At 44.0% G+C, this 25080-nt stretch overlaps 1 protein-coding gene across 1 annotated transcript in view; it reads left to right on the top strand.

The window, feature by feature from the left end:
- The first annotated feature begins 24008 nt into the window (after positions 1-24008).
- Positions 24009-25080, top strand: part of CLINT1 (clathrin interactor 1) — a 46410-nt gene continuing 45338 nt past the window's right edge. Inside the window, exon 1 of the mRNA XM_041481980.1 lies at positions 24009-24163. Coding sequence (XP_041337914.1) covers positions 24123-24163 — 41 coding nt within the window. The 5' untranslated portion in view covers positions 24009-24122. The remainder of the gene's footprint in view (positions 24164-25080) is intronic.

The raw sequence follows: 25080 nt of genomic DNA, 5'->3' as shown, positions 1-25080 counted from the left end.
GAATGAGGTTTGGCCTTTGTAAAGATCTGACTTGCATGTGGGAAGGCATGAACCTTAGACCCAGCCCCTTGCAGGGCTGTCTGGCCATGGGAAACTCAATTTGTCTGTACTGGTGATCAAGCACCACAAAGGCAGAGTCTCTAAATCTTATAAATAAAGATTCCTGTTGTACCTCAACAACAGCTGGTCATCTTTGTCGTCACTGTCACCGTAATGCTTCCAGCTCCTACACAAAGTGCATCACAAACATTCCACAACTTTCCAAGAGCAAAAAACCACATTTGGCCTCTTAGCTGCAGTGAGGTTTTTATACATTTCCTTATGAAAGACAATTATGTGCATCACTTCCAGCTGAGCAGTTGAAAAATCTGGTTTATATAGACAAAATGTTTCCGTGCACAGATAGCTCCTTCCTCACCTGCGAAAACAGAGCAAGGGTCGTGTGTGCAAATAGTGGTACTTACAAGTGGCACAGCTGTGTTCTGAGAAGCCAGGTGGAAAATTTAGCCCATAGCAATTTTGCATCTTTCACAGGGTTTATTATGAGCTCTCTGACAGTTTTACCCTATGGTCTCTTGGGATTGTGTCACAGTTGGTTTTCATTTAATGGTGTTAATCAAGAAGTAACTGTGAAACTGATGTTTGTCACTGCTGCAGTGAAAAGACCTTCCCACCTGACAGCAAAAAGAAGTTCAGATTTGGAGGAAAAGGTAAAAACTACTACCCAAAGTCCGTTCTTGTTCATGTAGCGACCTCCTCCTTTCTCCCGCAACAAATCCTTTGGCAGCGTTACGTGCAATAAAAGAAACGATCATACAGACGAATGGTTGCTCCACCGAGCCTCGCAGGGAAGCAAACCCTGATCTTTCCTGCTCGGCTTGAGGTGCTTTAGAGGAATTGTTCCACTAGATGTCAGGGCCGAGCACGGAGCGACGCCAGGGCTCGCTCTCCGTTCCGCCGGTTCCTCACCCCGCTGGATCTTTACCCCGCACGGCTCGGGCAGCGCTGCGGGACTCCAGGTTCGCTCGGACGGCCAATTGTTCTGTCTGCTGCTGCAGAAAGGAGCAGGGAACAGGAGGAGGTTCTTCCCAGCTGGAGTTCTGCCTTCCTTAATCCACAGTTTGCGTGCATGAATGGCTTAGGGAGGAGAGCAGAGTTGAAAGTGACTCTGGAATGTGCTGATGTGTTATTCCATGGCGTGCAACCTGTGGACGTTTCCAAGAGTCCCTGGGAGGTTACTGGGGGTGCAGCTCTGCAGCAGCTTAAAGCAGATTTAACAAAGGAGGGAAGAAATGCTCCTGGGAAAAGCATATTTGGAATGGTGGAGTGTAAGGAGGGTTCATCCTGCTCATTCTGCCACACAGAGCAGCCTGTGACCTCTCACACATGGGATGTTGTGTATCAGCTCTCCAGATCTGGATGGACAGAACTCTCAGCTGTGGTGCACAAAAGTGTCTCTGACAGGGATTCCAGGGTGCATAAATTCTACGGCCCTCTCCTGACCCTGAGCTGCCATTCACATCCTCATGCTCCTACCATGACCACCTAGGCGTGAGGCAGAGGCCCTGCATGGCTGCGAGGCCCTGCTGCACAGGGAGATCATGGGGGACTCAGTCATGGGAGTCCAGAGCTCCAGGCATGAGATTTTGGGAGATCTGCATTGGAGAGTGGTGGCTCAGGGAGCCACAGAAATGTTGGGAGTCAGCCTCTGACAGAGGCATGGCAGACATTGAGCAGTGAAACTCCAAGGTGCAGGACAGAATATTTAGGATTCACACACCTCTTAGTAGAGCTGCCTGCACCCATGTCATGGTGCCTTTAACATCTTGCTACCCTTTTACAAATTGCCCTGGCTAGAATGGGAGTTACTGGACTTCCATCTGGAATGAACAAAGAGCCCACACAAGGGTGTGAAGTTTATTTCTCCTGCTAACTGGAGTTAACAAGGGGCCCCAGTATCATCAGAGATCCCTGCATACAATGTCTGGGTCATGCCTGGGGGTAGGTGTGTCTGCTTAAATACATGAGCTTCCCTTAAAAGAAAGGCAGAGCCACCCTGACTGGTTTGGCTCGTTTTTCTCTGGATTTCTGACAAATGCTTTGTATTCAAAAGGTCAGGCTCGCAATGGCACCTCACGCCCCCGAGCAGAGAGTCATTCCTCACTGCTTCACCCTGCTCACGGCTGGCTGCTCAAGCTTGCTCCATCTCCCTGCATCTGACATCCAAACTCCTCTCAATGCAGGGGAGATGCAGCCAAGCCCTGCCATCAGCTGTCAGCTCAAGTAGAGGGGAACAGCACAGTGACATCAAAAATGTGTTGATGGGTATTAGCCCATCACCCAAGTCCTGCCTGTAACTCCATGCAAACGAGTGAGTTTTTCTATTCCAGCAAGAGCCTTAATTCTTTTGCTGCAGCAATAATTTCACAGTCCTGGGTTTGAAGGGGAAACAGGGAGGCTGTACTGTTTTTCTCTACAAATCCTGTAGTAAATAGCTGCAGGTCTTGCAAAAGATACTTGTCATCTTTTGCATATTCTTGTAAGACAAGAAGCAAGCAGAGAGAGAGTGTTCAGAAGATGGGTATAGTCCTAAAAAGGGACAACTCCCTCCCCTCCAGCAGTCTCCTCTCATGGGCTGAATTTCATGTCAGGAAGCACCCACCATGATTTAACTCTTTTCACTTTCAAGGAGAAATCATTTCCCTCAGAGACCAGTTTTGATGACTCTTCCATTAGTAGGTGTGAAAGTGCCTCTAGCAACCCTCTTCTCTGTGTATTGGCAACCCTGGGGAGTCTGCGCGGACTCTCTGCAGAAGGAAATGCATTGTCAGCTGCCAGAGCAGGGAGCAGACCTGTCCCAGACAAGAGAGGTGTTTAAACAACAAAAAAAGCAAATAAGTGTGTGTTTGCAAATATACCGGAAAACCAAAATAGGAAAGTCCTAGCCCAAGTGAGTGCATCAGACGTGCTTCTCTTGCTGACAGTCTCATAGCCTCTTTGTCAAGGTCTCTCCTAATAGATACTGAACTCCTGTGCACATTTCATTTTGTTCTTGGCACAGGAAAAGGCGCACTCTCTCCTGCATGACCCAGTTCAGGTCACGAAGGTGGCAGAAAAAATTAACACTACAAAAAGAAAAAAGTCATTAACTTTTGAACTCTGATCCAACAGTGCATGTGGAGAGAATGCACAGCCAGAAGCTGTGCCAGTCCCAGCACAGACTAGCTTAGGCTGTTGTGGAACCATGCTCCAAATGATCCTTTCCAAAAGACCTGTCTCCAAACAGAGATAGGAGGGCAAGACCAGTGGTCTGGGCATTGTGCTGATTTAGTTCAGCTCAGGGTAACTGTGGAACTGCTCTCCGAGTGCAGCTGCTCTTCTGTGGTATTGAGAATCTGATAAAGGCCAGAGCTGGGTGGTTGAAGAGGTATCCAAACACACAAACCAGCTGTCCTGGGAGCTGGGAAGTGCCCTGTGTCCAAGCAGAGCTTTAAGCACATGGAAGGCTTTCTCTATAAAACCAAGTTATTACAGCCCAAGAAATGAAGGAGGTTAACCCAGCCTTCAACAAAGAGGAACAAAGCTGCTCACCCTTTCTCCAGAGGATTAAAGCTGATTGCTTAACAGGAATCCAACTTAGGCAGTTTATTTTTCAAAATAGTTGGCATCTGGTTTCATTACACAACAGAGTTTGAGACACAGACTTGTTGAAAGAGGGAACCTTGCACCAAGCTGTTCAAATGAAACCTTCAGCATCTTTCAGCATTGGCAATATTTAACACAAAACATCTCATGCCCTTTAAAAATATTTTTAAGCATTTTTTGGTAAAACAAGAAGTATCTCTTCCTGTCTCCACAACAATACTTATTCTCTGGGTGTTGGGGAACCAAAATAAGGATAATGTCTTCATAGGCATTCTGGTTTAAAAAATTGAAGAATATTTGTGGAGGTGTAAAAGAAACAAAAATAATCTTTTTATACCTCCTTGCAGTGAAAGTTTTCACATGCTAGATTTTACAATAATACTTTTGTGAGGTGATATAATATGCAGAAAGCCTTTCAAAATTTGGGATCAGGTTCTACTCTCACCTGTACCAGCATAAATAAGGAATAATAGCTATGTATAAAAACCACCTGGCTATCATAGTTTCTTTAAATATACACATTTTGTTTGACACTAAAACAAAACAGTGTAAGTATCACTGCTGTTGCAAATTAATCTTATTTGCTATTGTTATTAAGATGTGATTTTTTTTCCTCCAGATTATTATTTTCCATTTCTCCAAAGGATTTTAATCAGACTGAGACCTTATTTATAGTTTCTAATAACTTATGCTAAAATTTAATCCATCTGAGTGCCAAAGACTAGTGTGAGGACAACATTATTACAGTGCATAGGAAATTAATCTGGAATGATGAGATCCTTACCACATGGCATTTTAAAATGACCCTAATTTCTGTCTTATTTTTATAATCTTAATTTTTTTATCATCTCCATTGAGTTAAAAGGGCTATCAAAATGTTGGGTTGTGAAATTACTCAAACTTATCACAGAAAACCTCTAGAAACTGAGAATTTACTAATCCTTTAACCTTGTCTTATCACAGAAATTCTACCACTGCCAACATCTGGGGTCACTTCAATTCTCATTAGTGATATACCTGTAAAATGAGAGATGCCAAACGCACTCCAACAAACCCACTCTAAGAATTGCTATTTCTACCACTCATCTCAGGCTCTGTCATAAATGTGTGACCAGACCATCCCATTGCTTTGACTGGCTCGGGCTGGACGTGCTGGCTATGGGCTGTGGGCATCCAACAGGCTGAGCACAGATGCATAAAATCCATTCTTTTTGTAAAAAGTAGCATCGCAAGCCTCATCTGAGCTCCTTTAGAAAAGCCTCAGTGGGTTTTATTAAAGCCAGTCTCTGAAGCATTTACAAATGTAAACGTCATAGAGGCTTGAAAATTATAATTATTGACATTCTTCATCACTAGAAGTAATTAGACAACAAGCTCTGCAGGCCTCCCTATAAAGCTTTAGTGGTTTATTATATTTTCAGGCTGCCAATCTATCCCTTTCCCTCCATACTTCAGTCACTTTTATGTTTGTAGTCCCCATATAACACTTGTTTTCTTTTTACAGTGGCTCTCCTTTAACAAGCTGGAGAGTCAGCAGGAACAAGCTGTAAATGAGACACGACATCACAGTGTGGCCATCCTAGGAGCATACATTCAATAAATATGCAAATCAATTCATGTACATCTCTCCTCAGGTGGGAAAAGGTATTGGAATATGGTCAAGATTCACTATAAATTATCCTCTCAGTTGAAAACAATAACATTCTAAGGAACCAAAGAAAAGGGGAAGAAAAGAACTAAAATTAAGGGGCTTTTTCTTAAAAAGGGGAATTTCTTATGCACAAGAACCTCACCTTCAAAATCCAACTGATAGGCTGATTCAGTGTGAATTACATACATGAGGAGCATAATGAACACCTCACATCTCCCTATCAGAAAACCCCTTGTAAAGCCAGAGCAGCCACAGTGACCTCAGCACTGCCCAGCAGGGTTGAAATGAGTCCCTCACCCAGTGGAAGTGCAGGGGAGCAAATACAGAGAACTTCTGCTGATGTCAGTTATTCCATTAATGGGTCAGATTTTGGTATCTTCTTGTTGGTTGCAGCTATAAATGAAAGGCAGATTTGTGCCCCAAAATTTAATGGATGCATCAGATTAACTCAGTAGAGCACAAGTAAAATTTGGAAGTAGAATACTCACTAACGCTGCTACAGAGTCATGGGGCCAATCCTGCTTTCAGCTACACCACTGTAAATCCAGAGAAAGCTTCACTGAGATAAATTAATTAGTTCACATTTTATTAGGATAAATGAGACAACTTCTGACAAATCATTCACCAAGCTGCCACTCAGATGATTTATTCTCCTTGATATTTAAATAAACACATAATAAATGTGCACCATCAATGCACATGAGAACTGAGTACTGTGTGGCAGCCAACTGACTTGGTTTTGCCATACAGAGAGACAGGGAAGCCACTGGTGGGAACCAGGCTGCAAGGAGACATGCCAGGTCATTGTGCCTCTGTTCCTAATCTGCTGTATAATTTTGGAAGCAGCTTTTCCCTGCCCCATGCCCCCATCTCCCTTTTTATCGTGCCTAGGTAGACTGACAATTATTTGACATAACATTATGGTCTCGGTTTTGACTCTGATCCACCAAATTTTAACTAAGAAGAACCTAAGAAATCAGGTTCCATTTTAAAAGAGAGTGAGGCTTTTTTCCCTGAAAATCTCTCAGCTCTGACACACAGTTTGGAGCACATAATTTTCAGCAATTAACACCACAGATACACCAAGTCTCTAAGCCAGCATAAACCAGCACTGCTGCTGAAGGAAATGGCTCTTCCTTCCCCACATTCCTCCTCACTCCCTCTGCTGCTCCCTACCTTGTGCCAGCACAAGTGTTCTTGTGGCCCCACAATGAACCAGATCAGGGAACTCATCCAGGTCAAAACTAACCTGGGGAAAAGGAAATTGTTTGGTTTTAAGCTGGCAGAGTTCCCTGGCCTGGTTCATTTCATAATCATGTGTGTGCTGGTGCCAGCATGGGGAAAGGAGCAGTACTGGGCCAGGAAAGAGAAGGCAGAGGAACGGGAATAGTGAGCTGCCCTCTGAAAGAAGTTGCTGCAGAGCTGGCTTATGCCAGCTTAAAGTGTTTGTAGAAATGCAGCACATATTTAAAATCTCTCTCTTCATGGAATATTTGTCTTCAGAGGATTAATGCTTCTCAGGATGTTCCAGCCTTGGACATCTGTGGAGCATTGCTTCTCTCTCTCTCCCCCCAGCCCAATATACTGGCATGGAATTAAAGCCTTGAGAAACTTGAAAGCGACAGGCCTGGGGATTTTGTGACAAATGCAAAAATGCTCATATTTGTCAAGCCATTAGCAAAGGGGCACAGCTGTTGTGAGAGCCTTGCCCCCGTGCCAAGTACTCTGGAGCCTGCTGAAGGCTGAGAGCCTGAATCCAACTCACTCTGGCAACTCCCACCAAGATCCCTTCTGTGGATCTGTGGCAGGTGCCCAGACAAGCACAGCACACTCCAGGACATCCAGAGAAAGGTTACTGCACATCACCTGAGCCATAGGCACTCCCTAAAATGCAGCTCTTGGCTACAGTACTTCCAAGGATAGTCAGGCTCCAGTGCTGCAGCTGCTTTTGCCCACCACAGAGCCCAAGTCCTGCCAGGCATGAGCCAGCTCCTGCAGGTCGGAGCAGGAGCTCTGTGCTGTGTGAGAGAGCCCATGGTGCTGGAAAGCCAAACACGGGAACAGTGGAGCAGCTCTGGACAGCAACAGCCCAGACCATGCCCAGATTCAGTGGTGGCCCTGGAACTGGAGGAAGGAGCTGCAATTTCAAATCTGGAAGAAAACAAAATGAAGCCACAGCCTTCACTCCACAGGGCTGGGAATGAGGGAAAAAGGGGGGAAGGAGCAATGTTGAAGGTGTGGAGTAAGAAAAGAGGAGTCAGGAGTTGGTAAATCCCAGGGTGGAGGGCAGATGACAGCAGGTACTTCTGTAGCAGCAATGTTTCAGGGTACCATTTAGATTGGTGGCTTCTTTCACTAATCCCACTGATCCTAAAAATGGGTTAAGCACAAAATAAACATCTCGACCCCAGGTCTGATGGTCATGGTTGAGTCTGCTACAGACATGGGCATTAGTCAGACTTCCTGGAATTTCATGGAGATGATTGGTGCTCCACTCACAGCACAGAGCTCCAGACAGACACTGTTAATAGCTAAGCCCAAAGCATTTCATTTTGACTAATCGTCCAAAGTTCAGCACTGATCCCAAAGTCCTTGGTCAGCAAAGCTGGCTAGAAATGTCATGTGGTTTGGGCTCCACCAGATTCCCAGAAATCTTTGGGCTGGAAATGCCATGAGGATTAGGCAAAAGTGAAATCTTTCTCTTAGATTATCTAGATACTATTTGTCCCTGCTCAGCAGAGCAAATATGTTTGCTTTCCATATTTGCCCATCAGTTTAAAGCTTTTTTTTGTTACTGCTGCCAATTTTGGGGTACTTTAAAGCCTGACAAATCCTTCCTCTCTTCTGTACCATGTTATGTTTGCTGGGAGAACTGATTAATCCCTTTCCACCCTCATTCTTCAAGAGCAACCTTCACTGTGTGTTTAGGAGGAATGACTCCAAGGCTACAACAACCTAGATAGAACAGCAGTTCAAAATAGAGCTGCCTACTAAAAATAATCAGTTCTCATTCTGGCTGATTTCCATGTCACTATCTGATCTTTGGTCAAACTCTGCCATTTTCTCAAAAAATACAATTTTTTTCTGTCTCTAGGATTTGTACTTCCATTGTACTCGGCTGGGTGGAATGAGCACTAAACATTTTGTGTGCATCGACTGAGACACACTTCCACCAGTTCTGTTCTGTGACACAGCCAGAGTGAGGAAGGTTTGTTATGGCTTAAGCCAGGGAGAGATTTCCTCTTCCCACTGTAGTTGTGCCACTGTGAGTCCAGCTATGTGACAATGACCTGCCTACCAGGCTGCAGCACCTTTCCCTCTTTAAACATACTGATACACCAGGCTCATGTGAGTGTGCTGTAGTTTGCTTCCTGCAGAATCATTTGGATTAGCCCATCTATCCATCCATCCATCCATCCATCCATCCATCCATCCATCCGGTACTGCCTGAATTCAGGATCACCCATGGGGTATTTCACTGGTAGAAGGGCTGGGGCAGTAACCCCTGCCATGGTAGATGATGATGATCTCCTGGGAACAGCAACATCTTCTACCAGCACAGCTTCATTTGTTCACAGCTGTGTAAATTTTGACCAGCTAAATCCAGCTAGTCAAAAATAGACTTTCAGATGAATCCCAGGCCCCTTGTGCTTGACTTGAGTGAAGTCCTCTCTATGTTACACAGCCCTTCAGCTGCTGGGAAGAGCCCCAGCAGTTAAAAACTACTGAACATCAGACCTTGTAAAGCTTCTCGGTGCTCCCTTCTCCAAACAGAACTAAATTTTCTCTCAGATTAATCTGAGTAAAAAATATTAAAATCATTGCAGTGTTTTAAGAGAGCAAAGATGATCAAGAAATAGTGAGTAAAATTGATAATTACAGAAGGCCACACAGAGATCAAAGACAAAGCAGAACTCTCAATGTTATCAAACTCCCCCTCAACCTATCCAGCAGTGGATTCAAGACCTGTGGACAGCTACAGGTAAGCAAGTTTATAAAATAATTATTGTGTTAATGGAATGCCAAATTTTTCCCAAACACAGTAACAAATGTTTCAGTTGTTGGTTCAAACTGCAGAGCCAAGGAAGAGAGATGTTTCGTGTCCATCCTACTCTCTTCACATGCATGCCCACATTCTCACAAAGACACAGATCCTTCCCTGGGACTGGGTCAGCAAATAAACACTTTTTCAAGGATATTTTCCAAATAAAAAGATGAAGAAAAATTCAGAACCGAGAAAACACAGGGAAATAAAACTGTACACACAGGTTTCCTCAACTGTTAGCTAATTTTCTCTCACCAATTAAAGGAGGAAGTAGATTTAAAAATAATAAAATAATTTAGGAAATATCCCAAGTGCGGCATTTAAGAGGTATATTCAGAGAAAGGTTTATAAACGTCTTGTGAGGCAGGAGAATTGGTTCTCTAGCTTGCCAGTCAAGACAGGCAAAAGTCAGGTAGAGTGAAAATCATTGCTGTGATCATTATCAGGAGGGGAAGAGATGAGATAGAACTAGAACCTGTATCTCCTCTGTGATGTGAGTACAGCTCAGTCTTGATGGAGCCACAGGATGATGTTTGTTCTTGTCAAGGGATGCTGAATCAGACTAACACTGAAAACAGAACACGCAGAGACTGGAATGAACATGAACCATTCCAAGCAAAACTCATCTGGAGCACATACAAGGACAGCTGAAATTTCAGAGCCTTTTGTTGGAAAATGTCTACTGGAGGAGCAGGGGGCATTTAGTGGGAACTGGCTTTTTCATGACAATATTCACCCATTATTATGCCAAGGATAATTTCCTTTTATACAGAAAATGCAAAAGGATCTAAGAAAAATGTTAATGAAACAAAAAACTGTAATTGAAATATTTTCCACTGGAAATAAGGAACTGAGCCATTTGCCTGCTGGCTGTCAGTGTGCTCACTCATCCCACTGGAACCAACTCTCCACATCCCACCTGATGCCTCTTCCTTGTGCAGAGTGGGCTCCCAGAGCTGCAGAGCAGTTCAACCCCCTGCCTGAGATCACAGGCAGAACAACCCAGTCTTTCCAGTCTGCCCCGGCTCCCCAGGTATTTTGGCACAAGTACACTGACAGAGGCCTTTTCACTTGCAGAGGGTCAGAACTGGAAAAACTTGAGATATTTGAGGTCAGAACCAAACATGTCAGCAAAGCTGAGCTGAAAGGAATCTTGCACAATGTCTGTGTAGTCTGTGCCAGGAAGCAGTTAGTCCTAATGCGCCTCCAGTTCATTAGCATCAAATCGACTTACTAGAAAAAAAAAAAAAAAAAAGCTGACTGTCCTCATTCCTGATCAGTTGGCTTCTCAACACAGAAATCCCCTCTCCTCCCTGTAATGCTGTATCCCCCTTGCACCTCAATGCCAGTGCCTCGGGCAGAGGGTGTCTCTTTCACATGGGGGATTACACTGCCTAAGTGCCCTGAGCTATGGAGTCCCAGGGTTCTGCTGGGCTGCACAGCTCCTTGAACATTCATCCCAGTGCTCTCTCAAGTGCAGCTGGTGTGTTTCTCAAGAGCCAGTCTGGGCTGATCCCATTCTCTGGAAAAGGACACACATTGTTGCTCAGCAATGGGTGTGCTGGGAAGAAATTCTAGCTGTGGCAAGATTTCAGCAGGCTGTTGCTGTCTGCAGTTAAACTGAATTCAGCTGACCACAGCCAAGGTTTGTGTGGGTTCCTAGTGCCAGTTCACTCCTGGATCCCAGTGCTGACTGCACCTGGGCACTGACCCATTTCCACGAGACATTCTTCCCTTGTCTTGAACTGTGACAGTGGGCATTACAGACACATTCAGTGTGTGACCTTTTCTGTCTGATTCAAAAAACCAAGCTGAGCCTCAAGTGAGACCATGCTGCAGCAAATTGACTGCTCAGCTCTGTGCATGTGCAGATGTTCCAGAAGAGTAAGAACTCTTGCTAAGAGAAAATAAAGAAATCAAGAATCAAGAAATTCTGCTAAGAATCACAGAATCCCTAAGGTTGGAAAAGACCCCCAAGATCATTGAGTCCAACCTGTGATCAATCCCCACCCTGTCAACCAGACCAGAGCCCTGAATCCAGGCATTCCTTCAACACTTCAAGGAATGGTGGTTCCACTGCTTTTCTAGACAGTCTGTTCCAATGCTTAACAACCTTTACCATGAAGAAATTCTTCTTGGTGTCCAACTTGAACCTCCCCTGGCACAGCTTGAGGTGATTTCCCCTTGTCCTGTCACTAGTTTTCTAGAAGAAGAGGCCAACCCCCACCCAGGTACACCCTCCTGTCAGGGAGTTTTAGAGAGAAATAAGGTCCCCCCTGCACCTCCTTTTTGTCCAGGCTGAGCCCCAGCAGCTCCCTCAGCCTCAGCCTTATTCTTCAGATCCTTCCCCAACTCCACTGCCCTTCTCTGGACACACTCGAGCACCTCGATGTCCTTCCTGAATTGAAGGGTCCAGACCTGTGCACAAGACTCAAGGTGTACCCAGTACAGAGGGATAATCCCCTCCCCAGCACTGCTGGCCACACTATTTTTGATAGAGGCCAGGTGCCATTGGCCTTCTTGTCCCCATGGGCACACCTGGGGACAAGCTGCTGTTCATCAGCACTTCCAGGTCCTTTCCCACTGGGACACTTTTCAGCTGCTCTGCCTCAAGCCTGGAGCACTTCAAGGGGCCAAAGTGCAGGACCCAGCATTTGGCCTTGTTGAACCTCACACCATTGGCCTTGAACCACCAATGCAACCTGTCCAGATCTGTCTGCAGAGCCTTCCTGCCCTCCAGCACATCAACGCTCCTCCCCAACTCCCAGCATCATCTGACTCCCAGTGAGGTCTCACCCAGCAATACATGTAACATTTTTAAAAGAGTTTTGGTTGTTAAAGTTTTCAGTGTCAAATTATTCTTACAAATACAAAAAAATACAAACAGTATTTTCAAATTCCACCAAGCTCAAACAGCATTTCAACCACATCATTTTGTTCATAGACATTTATTGAAGCCCTGTAAATAATTAGTAACTTTTTGCAGCTTCAGACTGTATAGAAACCCATCCCAACACTTTCCTATCCCAACATGTCATTCTGACTCTTTTGTATGCTGGCTGATTTGCACAACACAACTCTAAGCATGTAAAGTTAAGTGGATAAACAACTACAAGAAGTTCAAGTTGGGTTTAATGAAAAGTACACCATGTACAAATCCAGGGAAATCAAGTTTTTCACAGATTTTGTAAAGCTGTATGGATAGGGAAATTCTGGTTATTGTTTGAGTTCAAGCCTGACAAGAAAAAGGGAAATGAAGAGAGTGTTGTTGGCTTAAACTCTGCACTGCAGCTTGTGTCTGGGTTGCCTGAGCAAAAGAGGGTAACCAAAGACTCCTTGTACTGCCCAAAGCTGTAAGTTCTCTCCAGCACCAGATGGGACTTAATTCAGTCCATGGAGTGGTAAGAGGATTCCAATGTCGTTCCTTGCAGGAAAAATGAAACCCTTTCAACTGGCTAGTCACAGCCTCTGGGGGCACTTTTGATTTTGTTTTCTTTATTACTTTGCTGGGAGTGAGCAGAATTTTTCTTTATCAAGTCACTTGCATTTTTTACATGACACATATTAAAGCCAAGCTGACAAATACATGACCCTTTGGGAGCTCTCTGGGCTGGTTGAAGATGCAGTGGTGATATGAAGATGGTTTCAGCAGCTCAGTTATTCCTTCCTGACACTTCATATCCACAGCACACATCTACACTTGGATTCAAGCAGTTTTTCACTGAGCCTTCATACCAAGATCAGAGTTTAAGGAAATGAAACCAAGTATAATAATAATTCTATTCATTAAGGCTAAGGCTTGTGATGGTACTTAGCCATGAAAAGATGCAGCCAGTGGGATTTTCAAATTGCCTAAGTAGATTACACATCTAATTCCCATTGACAGCCAATGGGAATTAGGTCCCAAACTCCCTTAGGCACTTTTATAAATCCTATTAGGTGTCTGTCTGCATCTTTGTATGTTTAAATACCTTTGTAAACCTGAGCAAGGTTGTGTTCCCATGCTCCTCATGTTGCTTTCCAGAGTTTTGGAATAGAACAAAGTCAGATCTCCTAACTTATTTTGTAGAAGCCAAGATTTGGAGTATGAACTGCAAATCAGGTGATTTTTCGCTACCTTTGGAACCTCTGACGTTGGAGGACTCCTGCTGAGATGTGTTCAGAGGTTGCTCACTAGTGTTGAGTCACTGCTGCTAGAGCAACCCTTTTATCATCAGCTCCCAATCCCTTCAGCACTGCCAGAACAGGTCAGGGAGCCCAGAGCAGAGCCAGAAAGCTCCAGCCCTGTAGAGCTGAACCTAAACACTCAAAAATGCTTCCTCTTTATTTTGTGGTGCAACACAGATACAGATTACAGCGACTTGAATTCACATTCACTTGAATTTTGCCATGGCCACAGCTGTGCTCCTGGCTGAGGGGCATGTGGAATATGTGCAGTGCTAATCAGACTAAGCTGATTCCCTGGAAGCACAATGGTGCAATTTTGAAAAGACCACAGCCATGGTTTTCCAAAGTTTTTTGTGAATGCATCCTTTAGTGAAATGGCTCTGTCACAATGTGGAACCAGGCAGGCCAAAATGAAAGCAAACATTCCCCCCCCCTCTGAAAGGCTCCAGTGTGATCACAACAATACCAGTTGAACTCTACTCTAAGCTAGAGCAGTGCTGGTGACTATTTAGAAAATAATTAACTGAACTTTACATGACATTCAGATGTTTCTTGGCTCAAATACCAGTCTATTCCTCTGCTGAATTCTAGGGATTCTGCAAACAATGAGAAATATTTGCCTAATGGTAGACTTGCATACCATGCTCATGTTGTGCTGAGTCACTGTATCAGCAAAGACAAATGCTGAAAAGAATGTTAGATAGAGAAAACACTGCTGGATAGACTTTGAGTGTGATGAAGATTTGCCATAAATATGAAACAAATATGGGGTGCTTTTATGAAAACGTGTTACTGGGTTTGAAGGCAGTTTTATTTTTCAATTCCCCAAGGAGATTCTTCAAAGAATGTGGATTTTTTGCTTGTTGAGGTAAAACTGCTAATGTCATTGCTAGAAATATTTAACAGTCTTTGGCTGAAACAAGAGTTAAATACAGTGCCCTGTTCATATCCACTCATAGCATATGAATAAAATTGTGATGAACAGTTTTCTCTCAGGCTGGGATGATGCAAGACTTGATGGCTGATGCTCCTTCAACGCTGGTGCTTGACATAATAATGCCTGATAACTCTGGAGAGTGGGCTCAAACTTATGTCAGGGTGACAGTGTAAACAGATGTGCAACATTTTTCCCTGAAAATCTGAATAAGGAGAAGCTTGCTGCTTGGCAGCCCAGAGAATGTTCCAAGACCAAACTGCCAGCTTGTAAAGAGAAAGAGAAAGGCAGACATTATGAAATGGTTGAAACAATGGGAGTAAAAAATAAATGAATACAAAAAATTGTGCAGCTTTGTCACCAGGACATTTTTCCTCTTATTGATAGGTGAAAGGGCAGATGTCTGTGTTCATGTCACATAAATGTGGGCACACAGTGTTGGTGCTGGAATTTCACATATCTGAGGGAAACTGTATTCTGAATTGTCATAAAAAACTGAATATTCAATTTATTCTAGAGAACATAATCTTCAAAAAATCACAATGACAGATCTGTGAGAACAGACAGACACAGCAGTGAACTAGATGGCTGGTAAAAGAGGCAAAGGTTTCAAATCTGGCCATGGCAACTAAGTAAACTTATGAAACACTTGCACATAATACACATGTTCTTAAAAGCATCTGTTGTCAGCCACTGTTGCCTGTTTTCCCCAAACAACAGTTGCAGTGTTTCAGTTTCACAAAGATGTTTTTGTTATGAAACAATATGTGTGCAGGTGCATCCCAAAACAAATGGCTTTGAGGCCAGTAGTGGAGCTGGCTTTCATTTGTGAATCAGAAAATAAAAATTACCCAAAATAGACTTCTTGCTAAGAGAGATTTACTCATGATAATAACTGTGGACCTACTGAAATCAAGAAGATGGCAAATAAAAAGTACACAGATTGTGCAATTATCATGTAATCTCAAAAGAAGAGAGATGGTACGTAGTAAATATTGGTATGGAAAGATAAACTCAGAGCAGCAGATGCACACAAGACACTGCCTCACTCAAAATGAAAGACTGTCTTAATGACTGCAGCTTGCAAGCTCCTTACTTAGTGGAGCCTTGACTGGGTTAAACCATTTAACACAATCCTTTAGGCAATAAATAGCTTCTACTCATAGGATTGTAAAAATATCTCCAAACCAAAGCATCCTTCATGTGCACTAAATACAAGCTGAAATTGAAAAAGCTTTGATGTCAGACAACTCAGAAGGGTTACAGAAATGATTTTGAGTGGCTCTTGCAGGATGTGTTTGTGCTGCAGAAGAGTTCCCAGTGGCTCAGCACTCCTCACCAGCCAGTGGAGGAGCCAAGCAGGTTTGCAGGGAAGCACACGTCACTTAGAGCAGGGACTCAGTGGCAAAGAGCTAAATAGTTTTTGAAAGATCTGATTACTGAACGGTTCCCTTTTATTGGCCATGTGCTTTCTCCATGGATGGATTCATTGGATGTGCAACAATAATTGAGTTTCATCCCAGGGGTGAAGTCCATTTGGCGACTTAAGTGCAGTCACTTGTCAGGATGGATTTTTCCACAAATGTACATTTTTCAAGTTTGCATGTCTTTTGTCAATACCTCAGCTCTCCAAGGGACAGCATGTCAACTTCCTACACTCTTACATTTGACTGGTACTGAAAATCCGTCTGCTACGGTTCTCTGAAGTCTGTTTGATGGGGAAGGCTTTTTGACAACTCCTGCCTCTCTAGAGCTCTTACCTCTTTGCTTCTGTGGTAGGTTGATTTTTTTTTTTTTCCTTTTCCCAATAACAGCACCTTTTATTCAGTCCAGCAGCATTTATGGTCTCTTTTTTCTGTTCCTCTCTTCCAAAACAGCAAGGAGTCCCCAAACTGATGAACTCTAATGAACAAGCACCTCAAAGCTTAAGGGCTGCCAATATCTCCTCTCTCAGCTCAGGCCTCAGCCTCCATCCAAAGGCATTAAGTTCATGACACAGTGGGAGTCAGTAAATAAAGGTCACACCAATGGGAACCAGAAGAATTGAAAATATTGGAAATCAAGAAAGAAGCACAAAATTAACCTAGCCACTGCATTCTGGTCTTGTGCAACATGTTTGTTTAACTGCCTGGTACTGCATGCAAGGCAAAATTTAAGATCTGTCTGGCAATTATTCCAGGAGGAGGAGACAGGCAGCTGGAAATGAGCATCACTCTGTTCCCAAAGTGATCCTCAACATCAGAGAAAGAGTAGATGGTGGCTCTCTCTTGCTTGGATGTGATCTAAGAATTGAAGGTCCAGACACAGTAAATTCAATACTGAATGAAGCTGAATGAATTGCCAAGAACCTCACAGAAGAACTTTGGAACTGGAGTTGATTGATATGTTCAATTCACTGTCTTTCACCTGATGGTGGCCAAATAATCCTAAGAAAGAAGCTGTAGTAAATAACTATGGATAAGGTTACTCAGTAGTACAAAAACTGTCCACTTGAATCCCAGTGGAACAGATCTGGTTCTTTTAGACAAGAAATACATGCTGTTTGTTTAAAATATATTCTTCCGTCTGACATTCCTCCCAACTTAACAATAAACATTATCAATTTCACCTTTGAAACTGAGTTTGCTCTTTCAACTTTCCTTTTATTTCATTAAAACCTCAGTAGCTTTTATGCTGGTGATGGGGTTTGCACTTTGCTTTTGTAAAATACTAATAGCGAACAGCAGCTTTTAAAGCCTTATTTTTGTAAAGAAAATATGAACCAAAACAATTACATTCCATGCAAGCAATGGAAATAGGGAAGAAGGAATGAAGGGAGCATGGAAGTCAAAGTTTCTTCCCCCTAGCAGAAGTTGCTCAGATGGGAACTCTTCATGACAGGACTTGCATATGCACTGTTTTCCTGTTGATGTATATAAATTATTATGTCAACTTATACAGAGAAAAGAAACTCATTAAACAGCATTTTCTTGATTATTATTTGAATGTAGAAAAATCAGCAGCACTTTTTTCCATTCTTTTCTTTGAAACACAACCTAATTAAAACTGTGGTGGGTGGGGAAAAAAAAAAAAAAAGAAGAAAAAGCAGCATTTTAAGGCATTGTCTCCCACTTGGAGATAGAAAGCCAGTTCCTCTGACTAAAACTGGCTGGATAATTCCAGCCTGGAGAGTCCCAGTCTGCCAGTCTGTGAAAATGTCTCCATCTACTGTGTTTTGATCCAAGTCCAGCTAAATATTCTGAAAAGGGGATTTTGAAGACCATCCTGTGTAGTGTCACCATGCTAGTTTTAATTTCCAGCCAAAATGAAAATGAGACTAATTTTTGTCTGTTCAAGCACTGCTTTCAGTTCTCCCTGTTTTTTTTTGTTAGCTTGCATCCATGAAAATACGTGCCATGACCTTTAAGAAAAAGCTGCAGTGATTTCTTTGACCATGTTTCTCTGCCTTACTGAAGAGCAGCTGCCCTGGACCACAGCTTGAAGATGACTTTGAATTGCCATTTCATTCAGCTGTTTTGGGGCTATTAGGTGCACCAAGAAGGAAAACTACAACTCTGTCCTCTCATGTCCACAGCTGGCAGAAAGCCATAGTAGGGCTTTATCTGATGGGTTATGTAAGACATTTATGGCACCAGTTAATCAGTTAGGCAAAGTGAAATGAGATCTTCAGTAAGCAGTAAAGGAGACCCGTCTTCCTTTTTTATCTTGTGGTTAGATTCTCCTGTGTGTAAGACAAATTCCCTGAGGAACATGGGTAAGAACACTTTCCAAGGGGATGCTCAGTATCCAACTGAACTCCTACTACAGCCTTTCCACTCCTACTGCACCCTTACAGAGCTTTTCTGTGGTATCTCTCTCCACACAGCTGTGCATTTTCACAAAACACAACTTCAAATCCTTAAACCAGCCACCCCTGTATCTCATCTGATTGAAACTGGCCCAAGAAATTGCCAGGGGACTGAAAGACACAAATACAGAGACAGGGAGATCTCAGAAGATTTGTATCCTTAGGAAATCAGGCAAACAAGACCTTTCTGGCTGGGGGATCTGGCACAAAGCTGAGTGACTTGGACTACAATCAAACTGACAATGTAATAAATGGGAACACTTACAGGCTGCAGCCATCCCCAAGAATTCTGACTTCACTAGTCTGGCATGTGCTTCTGGTTCAGCCCTGTTCTGCTACCAGTTTTCTAACTCTGGCCACTGTCACAGGCATTTTGGAACTTGAAACCCAGCTTGCTAACCAAGACAAATCTGTCAGCAGCTGACTGTTACAAAAAGCAGACAGTGACCTGTCCTTTTCTCCTCCTCCTGTATAGTTCAAATGCCAGAGAGGTGAATTGTTGTCAGTAGAGAAAAGAACTTACTGGAACAGCTGCACAACAGCAATCAGCAACAATCCAGGATCTAGAGTCTTAGAATGTACTGGAGTTGTAACAAAAGACTGAGGAATCTGGACATGAGTTTCTGGGAGAAGAATAAAGATCGTATGTGGTTCATAGGAGAGAATTCTACTGAGGATCAGTTCTCAAATACAAACTCCTAAATTTTCCATGGAAAGTACCACATCCACTTAAAGGAGGTGTCTAAGGGTGTGACAGAGACAGCTGTGGTGACATCAGGACATAATTCACAGGGGGTTTCCCTGTATTTTAAGCTTCTATCAGTGGTAACATTTTAAAACCTGTATCTCCAAAGCCTCCCCAAGAACAGTGTCAGATCAGATCACATCATCAGCCTGAAGGAAAGCTCAGAACATCCAATATTATCCATTAACTGGCAATCCCCAAACCCCACGTTTCCATCCTAATTTGGAGACATGCATACACAGCCAGTTACTAATGTGGGAGAAAATGAGAAACCAAAAAAACCCCAAGTAGCTCTGTAAAAATTGGAACTAATGAAGATTGCTTCCCTGGGGACATTTGTCTCACAGTTGATTGGTTTGATAATTAAATGGTAATATTTTGGCAGTGGGAATTCACCCCTTTCTAGACATCAGTGAATCCACAACAAAAAAGCAACATTGTGAATGCCCCAGGCAGAGGAAAAGCCAGAATTTACTGCTTATTGGACAATGGAGAACCCTGAGAACTCTGACCTCAAATGCTTTTCATTAGAGGCTGAGCACATCTTTTCAGGAGAAGTAACAATAAAGTCTCTCCTGTTCAGTCATTTATTTTGAGACAACTTGTAAGAATTCTGCATAAATTTGTAATTCACTTTGAGAACAAACCACCTCTGCCTCATCTAAGTGAACTGGTTCAGACATTTCAAAAGACTGTGAGGAGACAGAGTGAAAATCTACACTATGGAATCAACCCTCATTTCTTCAGGCTAGAAATAAAAGCAGCACTGGGTAAGATGCAGCCTGATGTTAACATTCAGCACAGCCTCCCTGCAGGGACTTCTGCCCATGTTCTGCTGGCAGAAGAATCTGTCTGAAGGGTAGGGTTGTCCTCCCAGTTCCTGAGATAAATCATCACCTCTGCCTGGCACTCCCAGTCTTCCACAAGCACAACACAGGCAGTTGTAGTTTTGGTTCTAAAGCTTAAAATAGAATCATCTTCACTTCTTAAAAAGCTTTGAAGCTTGCTACCTACATTCCTTTACAGTGAGACAGGTCCTGGCCATGCAAAGGCTGGGAGTAAATGGGTGGATCATCTCAGCAAGGCAGTGTGAGAAGGGATAACATTGGAACATCACTCACTGTATCTTTTTCACTCTCCCCACACTTTGCACCATTCCCTGGCAATATTCCCTGTTACTGCCTGCCCCTCAAGATTCTCTCCTGAAATGAGTGTGGTGTGGGCTCAGGTAGTGGAAGCTTCACAAGCAGTTCTACACCCATGGAAGGGACTGGAGGATTTTACCAGAGTCAAAACCATTCTGTGGCAGAGCAGGAAGACAGGTTCTGAAACAGCCCACCTAGGGACTCTCTGGAATATGATGTTTGTGTGGCTGGGATGTGTTAGAGAAAGACACATTCAGACTCAGAGAAGCTGCAATTTTTCATAAAAGCCTGGATAGTAACCAGCCTACAAACGGGAAACATTATCCCAGTGTTTCTTCTGCCCTACTGACTAATTCTTAGAACAAACAAACTTTATGGAATTCAGATTTCAGCTGTGTAAGTGGGTAAAAAGTGGAGCTTTATGAAATCATGGAAACAAATACTGCTTTAAATGAAAAGTTTTTCTCAGTCTGTGCCATAGCCTCCCTGCGTTGCCACAGTGTGATTTTCCTAGACATTCCTCTTTTCCCCCTTTGAATTTTAATTGTAAATTAATCACTGCCTTGGACATGTCTCTACCGTGCATTAATATGGTTGATATTAACAACAATATTGCTCTCCAGGCATTTGGAATGTGCAAGACTTTTTGTGCACCAAATGGCCCATATTAACTTCTGGAATAGCCAGGTGCAAACTCTATTGCAGTGCTCAAATTAGTTCAATTTCTCTAACTGCTTCTCCTGTAATTGATGGCTCAAATTATAATAAAGTACAGTTCCTCTACATGATATATGTTACAAGTACTACCTGTTATGCTGAATATTGCATTGCTTTGAAACTGCATTACCCTCTCCCTTCACTGATCAGATCTCTTTTTTTTTTAAAGGAATTACTTATGAACCAGAAAGTGTCTTCACATCATTCAGAAATTATACATATGCTCATGCACTTTATCAGCAGCTGACAGAATGGGGATGGCAAAATTACTGTCACTCATGTTGCATTCAATGTCACATAAAGACCTGCTTTTTACTACACCTTAAAATTGACAATAAATGCCAGTCATCTCTCCTTGCCCCATTACTGCATCCAGACATAGCAAGCAATGCTTAGAAGATACTCACCTTAATCTTTTAAATTCCTGCTTCAGCCTTACTTTCTTCTTCATGTATTGTTATTCTCCTATGCCTGCACCTAAAATACTCTTTACCATTCTCTTTATTTTCTGAAGTGTACGATTACAGTGGGTTATAAATTTTTTTCATGTGGAAACAACAATTTCTATAAAACAAACAAATCAGCCAAATCCTGATGGCTTATTGACCCTTAACTGTTTCAATTCAAATGTTATCCCTGATGGGAAAATAGTGAGGAGTGGGTGCATTTGATTTTGAGGTGTGGCTGGGTCTGGACCCTGGAATCTGCCTCTGGCAGCCCCCCATGAGTTGGCAGCTCTGCCCCAGCACTCAGAACTCTGCAGCTGCTCAAGGAAACCAGCTCTAACAAGAACATCAATTTCATTGCACCACAGCAGAATCTGGGGAATTTGCAGTTCATCAGAACTGTATTTAGAAATCTGATCTTGATCCAATATGGACTGAAGCCACACTTAAAAATAACAACATTTCCAGCCAATCAGAAAAGGTGTGATTCTGCAAGCTCCAATTATTATACTTTCTGCTATTTCTTCATTAAGCAGAGGTTATAAACATCATCTGCTCCTGAAGACAAATGTCAGTGTACTTACAGAAAAAACCAAAAGGCTGCTATTAAACAGCAAGAGTCCTCACCCAGCTTGCTTTGCCAGGATGAAATTTAGCATCTTCCTCTTCCCAGTCCTCAATGGCCACATGCCTCACATTTGTGGAGCAGCAAAAGCGGTGCTAAGCTCAGTCACACACCAGCCACAGCCACCACAGGTATTGTGCTGCAGGTTAAAATATCACCTCAGGGTTCAGTAGCACTCAAAAATGAAAACACTGTTAAGAACTCTTATGAAAACTGAGAATAAAAGTCATAAAACATCTCTAGGCTGGTCATAGCCTTTTGCAGAAATTAAGTACATTGTAAGTCTTGGGCAGTAAAAAACAGTGCAGTAAGAAATCCACAGATTTCTAAATTTGCAACTGATGAGGAAAAGAGTGCTAGGGAATTGTTATGTACTAATTCTCACACTACTTGAACTGGTAATGCTATAAAGCAGACAATTTAAAACACACAAAAGGAACTATTTTGTCATGTGGCAGTTGGAACACTGAATTCATTGCCACGAGGTGTAGTGGCAATCTAAAAAAAAGATCAATCAGATCAATGATCAATTGCTCAAAAAGCAATCAGTTAAATCCATAAAACAGAAGTCCATCCAGTGCTCCTAAAGGGAAAGTTTTAGTATGAATACTTCAGAACTGAGTCCCTAAGCCACAGAAAAATGAAAATTTGAAAGATGTACCTGAGGACTGATGCATCCATTACATTAATGAACCTCTAATACTGCTGTTAGGAAGAGGATGCTGGATTTGATGATCTGTTCAGGAAGTTCTTATATTCAAATAGATTTCATGGACATGTTCAGGAGACAGAAGCCATGAAATTGTCTGTGTGAAAAGATACAGTGGGATGTCAGAAAACAGGCAGGAGTTGAGCTGTTTAGCTTTCCTGACAAGTTCAGAGAACCACTAACTTTTAAAAGAAGTGATTTATTAGAACAGCAAGTGCCTTTGCAACTGCTCTTTCTCATGCTTTGTTTTGCCAGCTGTGATGGAAGAACTAAAATAAAAATATTTTGCATTTGTATTTGGATAAAAGTTTGCAGGTGTATATGGTCTTTTGGCAAAATATTTATGACACAAACACACAAACAAAAACTTACAACCAGAATGAAACTGGGTCATTTAAAGCTCATATTAAATACAACTTTCAAGAAAATAAATGTATGTAACGAAACTGACAATCCTGATTGTAAACTCACTTTGATGACTTCGCTGTTTTCATTGTAATTAATATATTTGAAGATAGTCTTGCCTGTTGGCAAGCGTGTTAAAACAGCCAATATTCACCTGAGGCAGCTTTTGTGTGGGTGACTGTTCCCTGGGTTTTGTCAATCAGGTCTTTCTCCAGAAGTGCAGACAAGGTTCCTGCCTGTGCAGTGCCTCGGTGGGGCAGCCCACATGCTGCACCCTCCCCTCTGCTTTTCCAGCCCCTTCTTTCCAAAATCTGGGTTTTGGGGATCTGGAAATTCCAGCGGCAATTCGCTCCAGAGCGTACACCACGATGGACGGCCATAAGGGCAGAATGCTGCTCTGAAACGAATTCCTCGCCCTGAAAGCCGAGTATAAAACCACATTCTGGTCCATTACGGGATTTACGCCAGTGTTTTGACTTTAACTAACTATTTCACAGCCTTTTTCCATCCTGTGCCTCGCCGGGCTGCGGATGCAGGCTGCATGCTGCAGGGGTGTGAGGGAGCTTTGAGGGCGGGTTTGAGCCGGGCCGTCCGTGCCCCCCAGACGGGCACAACCTCTCGGTGCCCCCGCCGTGTGAGAGCGCCCGTTCAGCCCTCAGGATACCGCCGACGAAGCCTCACCCCATACCGGTGAATTTCACCCCCCGTGAATTGCACCCCGGTCAGTTTCACCCTGGCGAGTTTCACCCCGGCGAGTTTCACCCCAGCCCGGCCCGCCTCACGCCGGCTCCCGGCAGACCCCTCGCGCACAGCCGCGAACTACCACTCCCGGCAGCTCTCGCGAGGCTCCGCACCCTGTCCCTCCCTCCCCGAGACTCCATTTCCCTGCAACCCGCGCGGCCACCCGACCCTTCATTTCCGGGAGCGGCGCCGCGTCCCTTGCTCGGCGGAGGCGGCGGCGGCCGGAGCGCGGCGAGCGGGGCCTCCTGGGGCCGGCGGCGGAGGGAGCGAGACCGGGCGGGTCTCCGGGAGGTCGGCTCCATGCTGAACATGTGGAAAGTGCGGGAGCTGGTGGACAAGGCGTGAGTACGGCGGGACGCGCGCGGGGGGCCGGGGGCGGCTCGGCCGTGGCCCCTCAGCCGGGCCCGCGTTCCCCCCGCCCCCCCCAACATGGCCGCGGCCCCTCCCCTGCCGAGGTGGCGGCCTCACACCCCCTCTGTGCCCGGCTGACCCCTGCCCCGTTGTCTCTCCCTGCTCCCGTCCCTGTCCCCCGGTGACTGCCCGGGGTCGCCCCTGAGCGTCCTCCCGGCGTGGCCTTGTGGTCCCTCCGGGGCTGCAGGCAGGCAGGGGTTGATTTTCAGGTAGTCTGTGGCCTTTCCATTATGGCTGGCCACTTTCCCGCCCCTTTCGGGAGCATCTGGGCCCTTCCAGCTCTTGGCGATCATCACTTCAGCTTCGGGTGCCCTTTCCTGAGCCAGGGTCCCCGTCTGTGTGTGCCCGGTTTGGTGTAGGAGCCCTTGGAATCTGTCTCTGCTGGATTGGCTCCCAGAGGGGCCCTTAGGCCCCTGAGGAGGAGCAGAGAAGTCTCTCAAAGCAGGAGTGGGGTAAGGAATCGCCTGCACGTTTTCAGAGAGCTTCCCAATTCACCACATGCTCTTTAAAGGCTTTCCCTCCTTCCTAAGGACAGGTTGGCTTGCCATTGACTCACAGCCCCGGCCGTTCAGAGGGTAGAGGGCCGAGATGCCCGTTCCCACCCCTTGCACATTTAAATAGCTCAGATATTTACAGGTTTGTTTCCTTGAATAGAGCCTCCTCCCACTGAATACTTGTCTATGGACTTGGTTAGCGTGATCATTGTGTTGCAGATGGAGAGCATGACTTTATTATTGCATGTGTCAGCCACTCCTTCATTTTTGGCATGAGAAAAATTTGGTATGGTGAAGAACTTAGGAAAGGTTGTTTTGCCTCCTCAAATAAAAGGCCTATAGGGGAAAGCTTG

The sequence above is a fragment of the Pyrgilauda ruficollis genome, unplaced genomic scaffold (assembly GCF_017590135.1).
Source record: "Pyrgilauda ruficollis isolate IOZ18807 unplaced genomic scaffold, ASM1759013v1 scaffold57, whole genome shotgun sequence".
NCBI classification, from domain to species: domain Eukaryota; kingdom Metazoa; phylum Chordata; class Aves; order Passeriformes; family Passeridae; genus Pyrgilauda; species Pyrgilauda ruficollis.
Note: the sequence above shows the minus strand (reverse complement) of the source record. Positions and strands in the feature narration are given on the sequence as shown.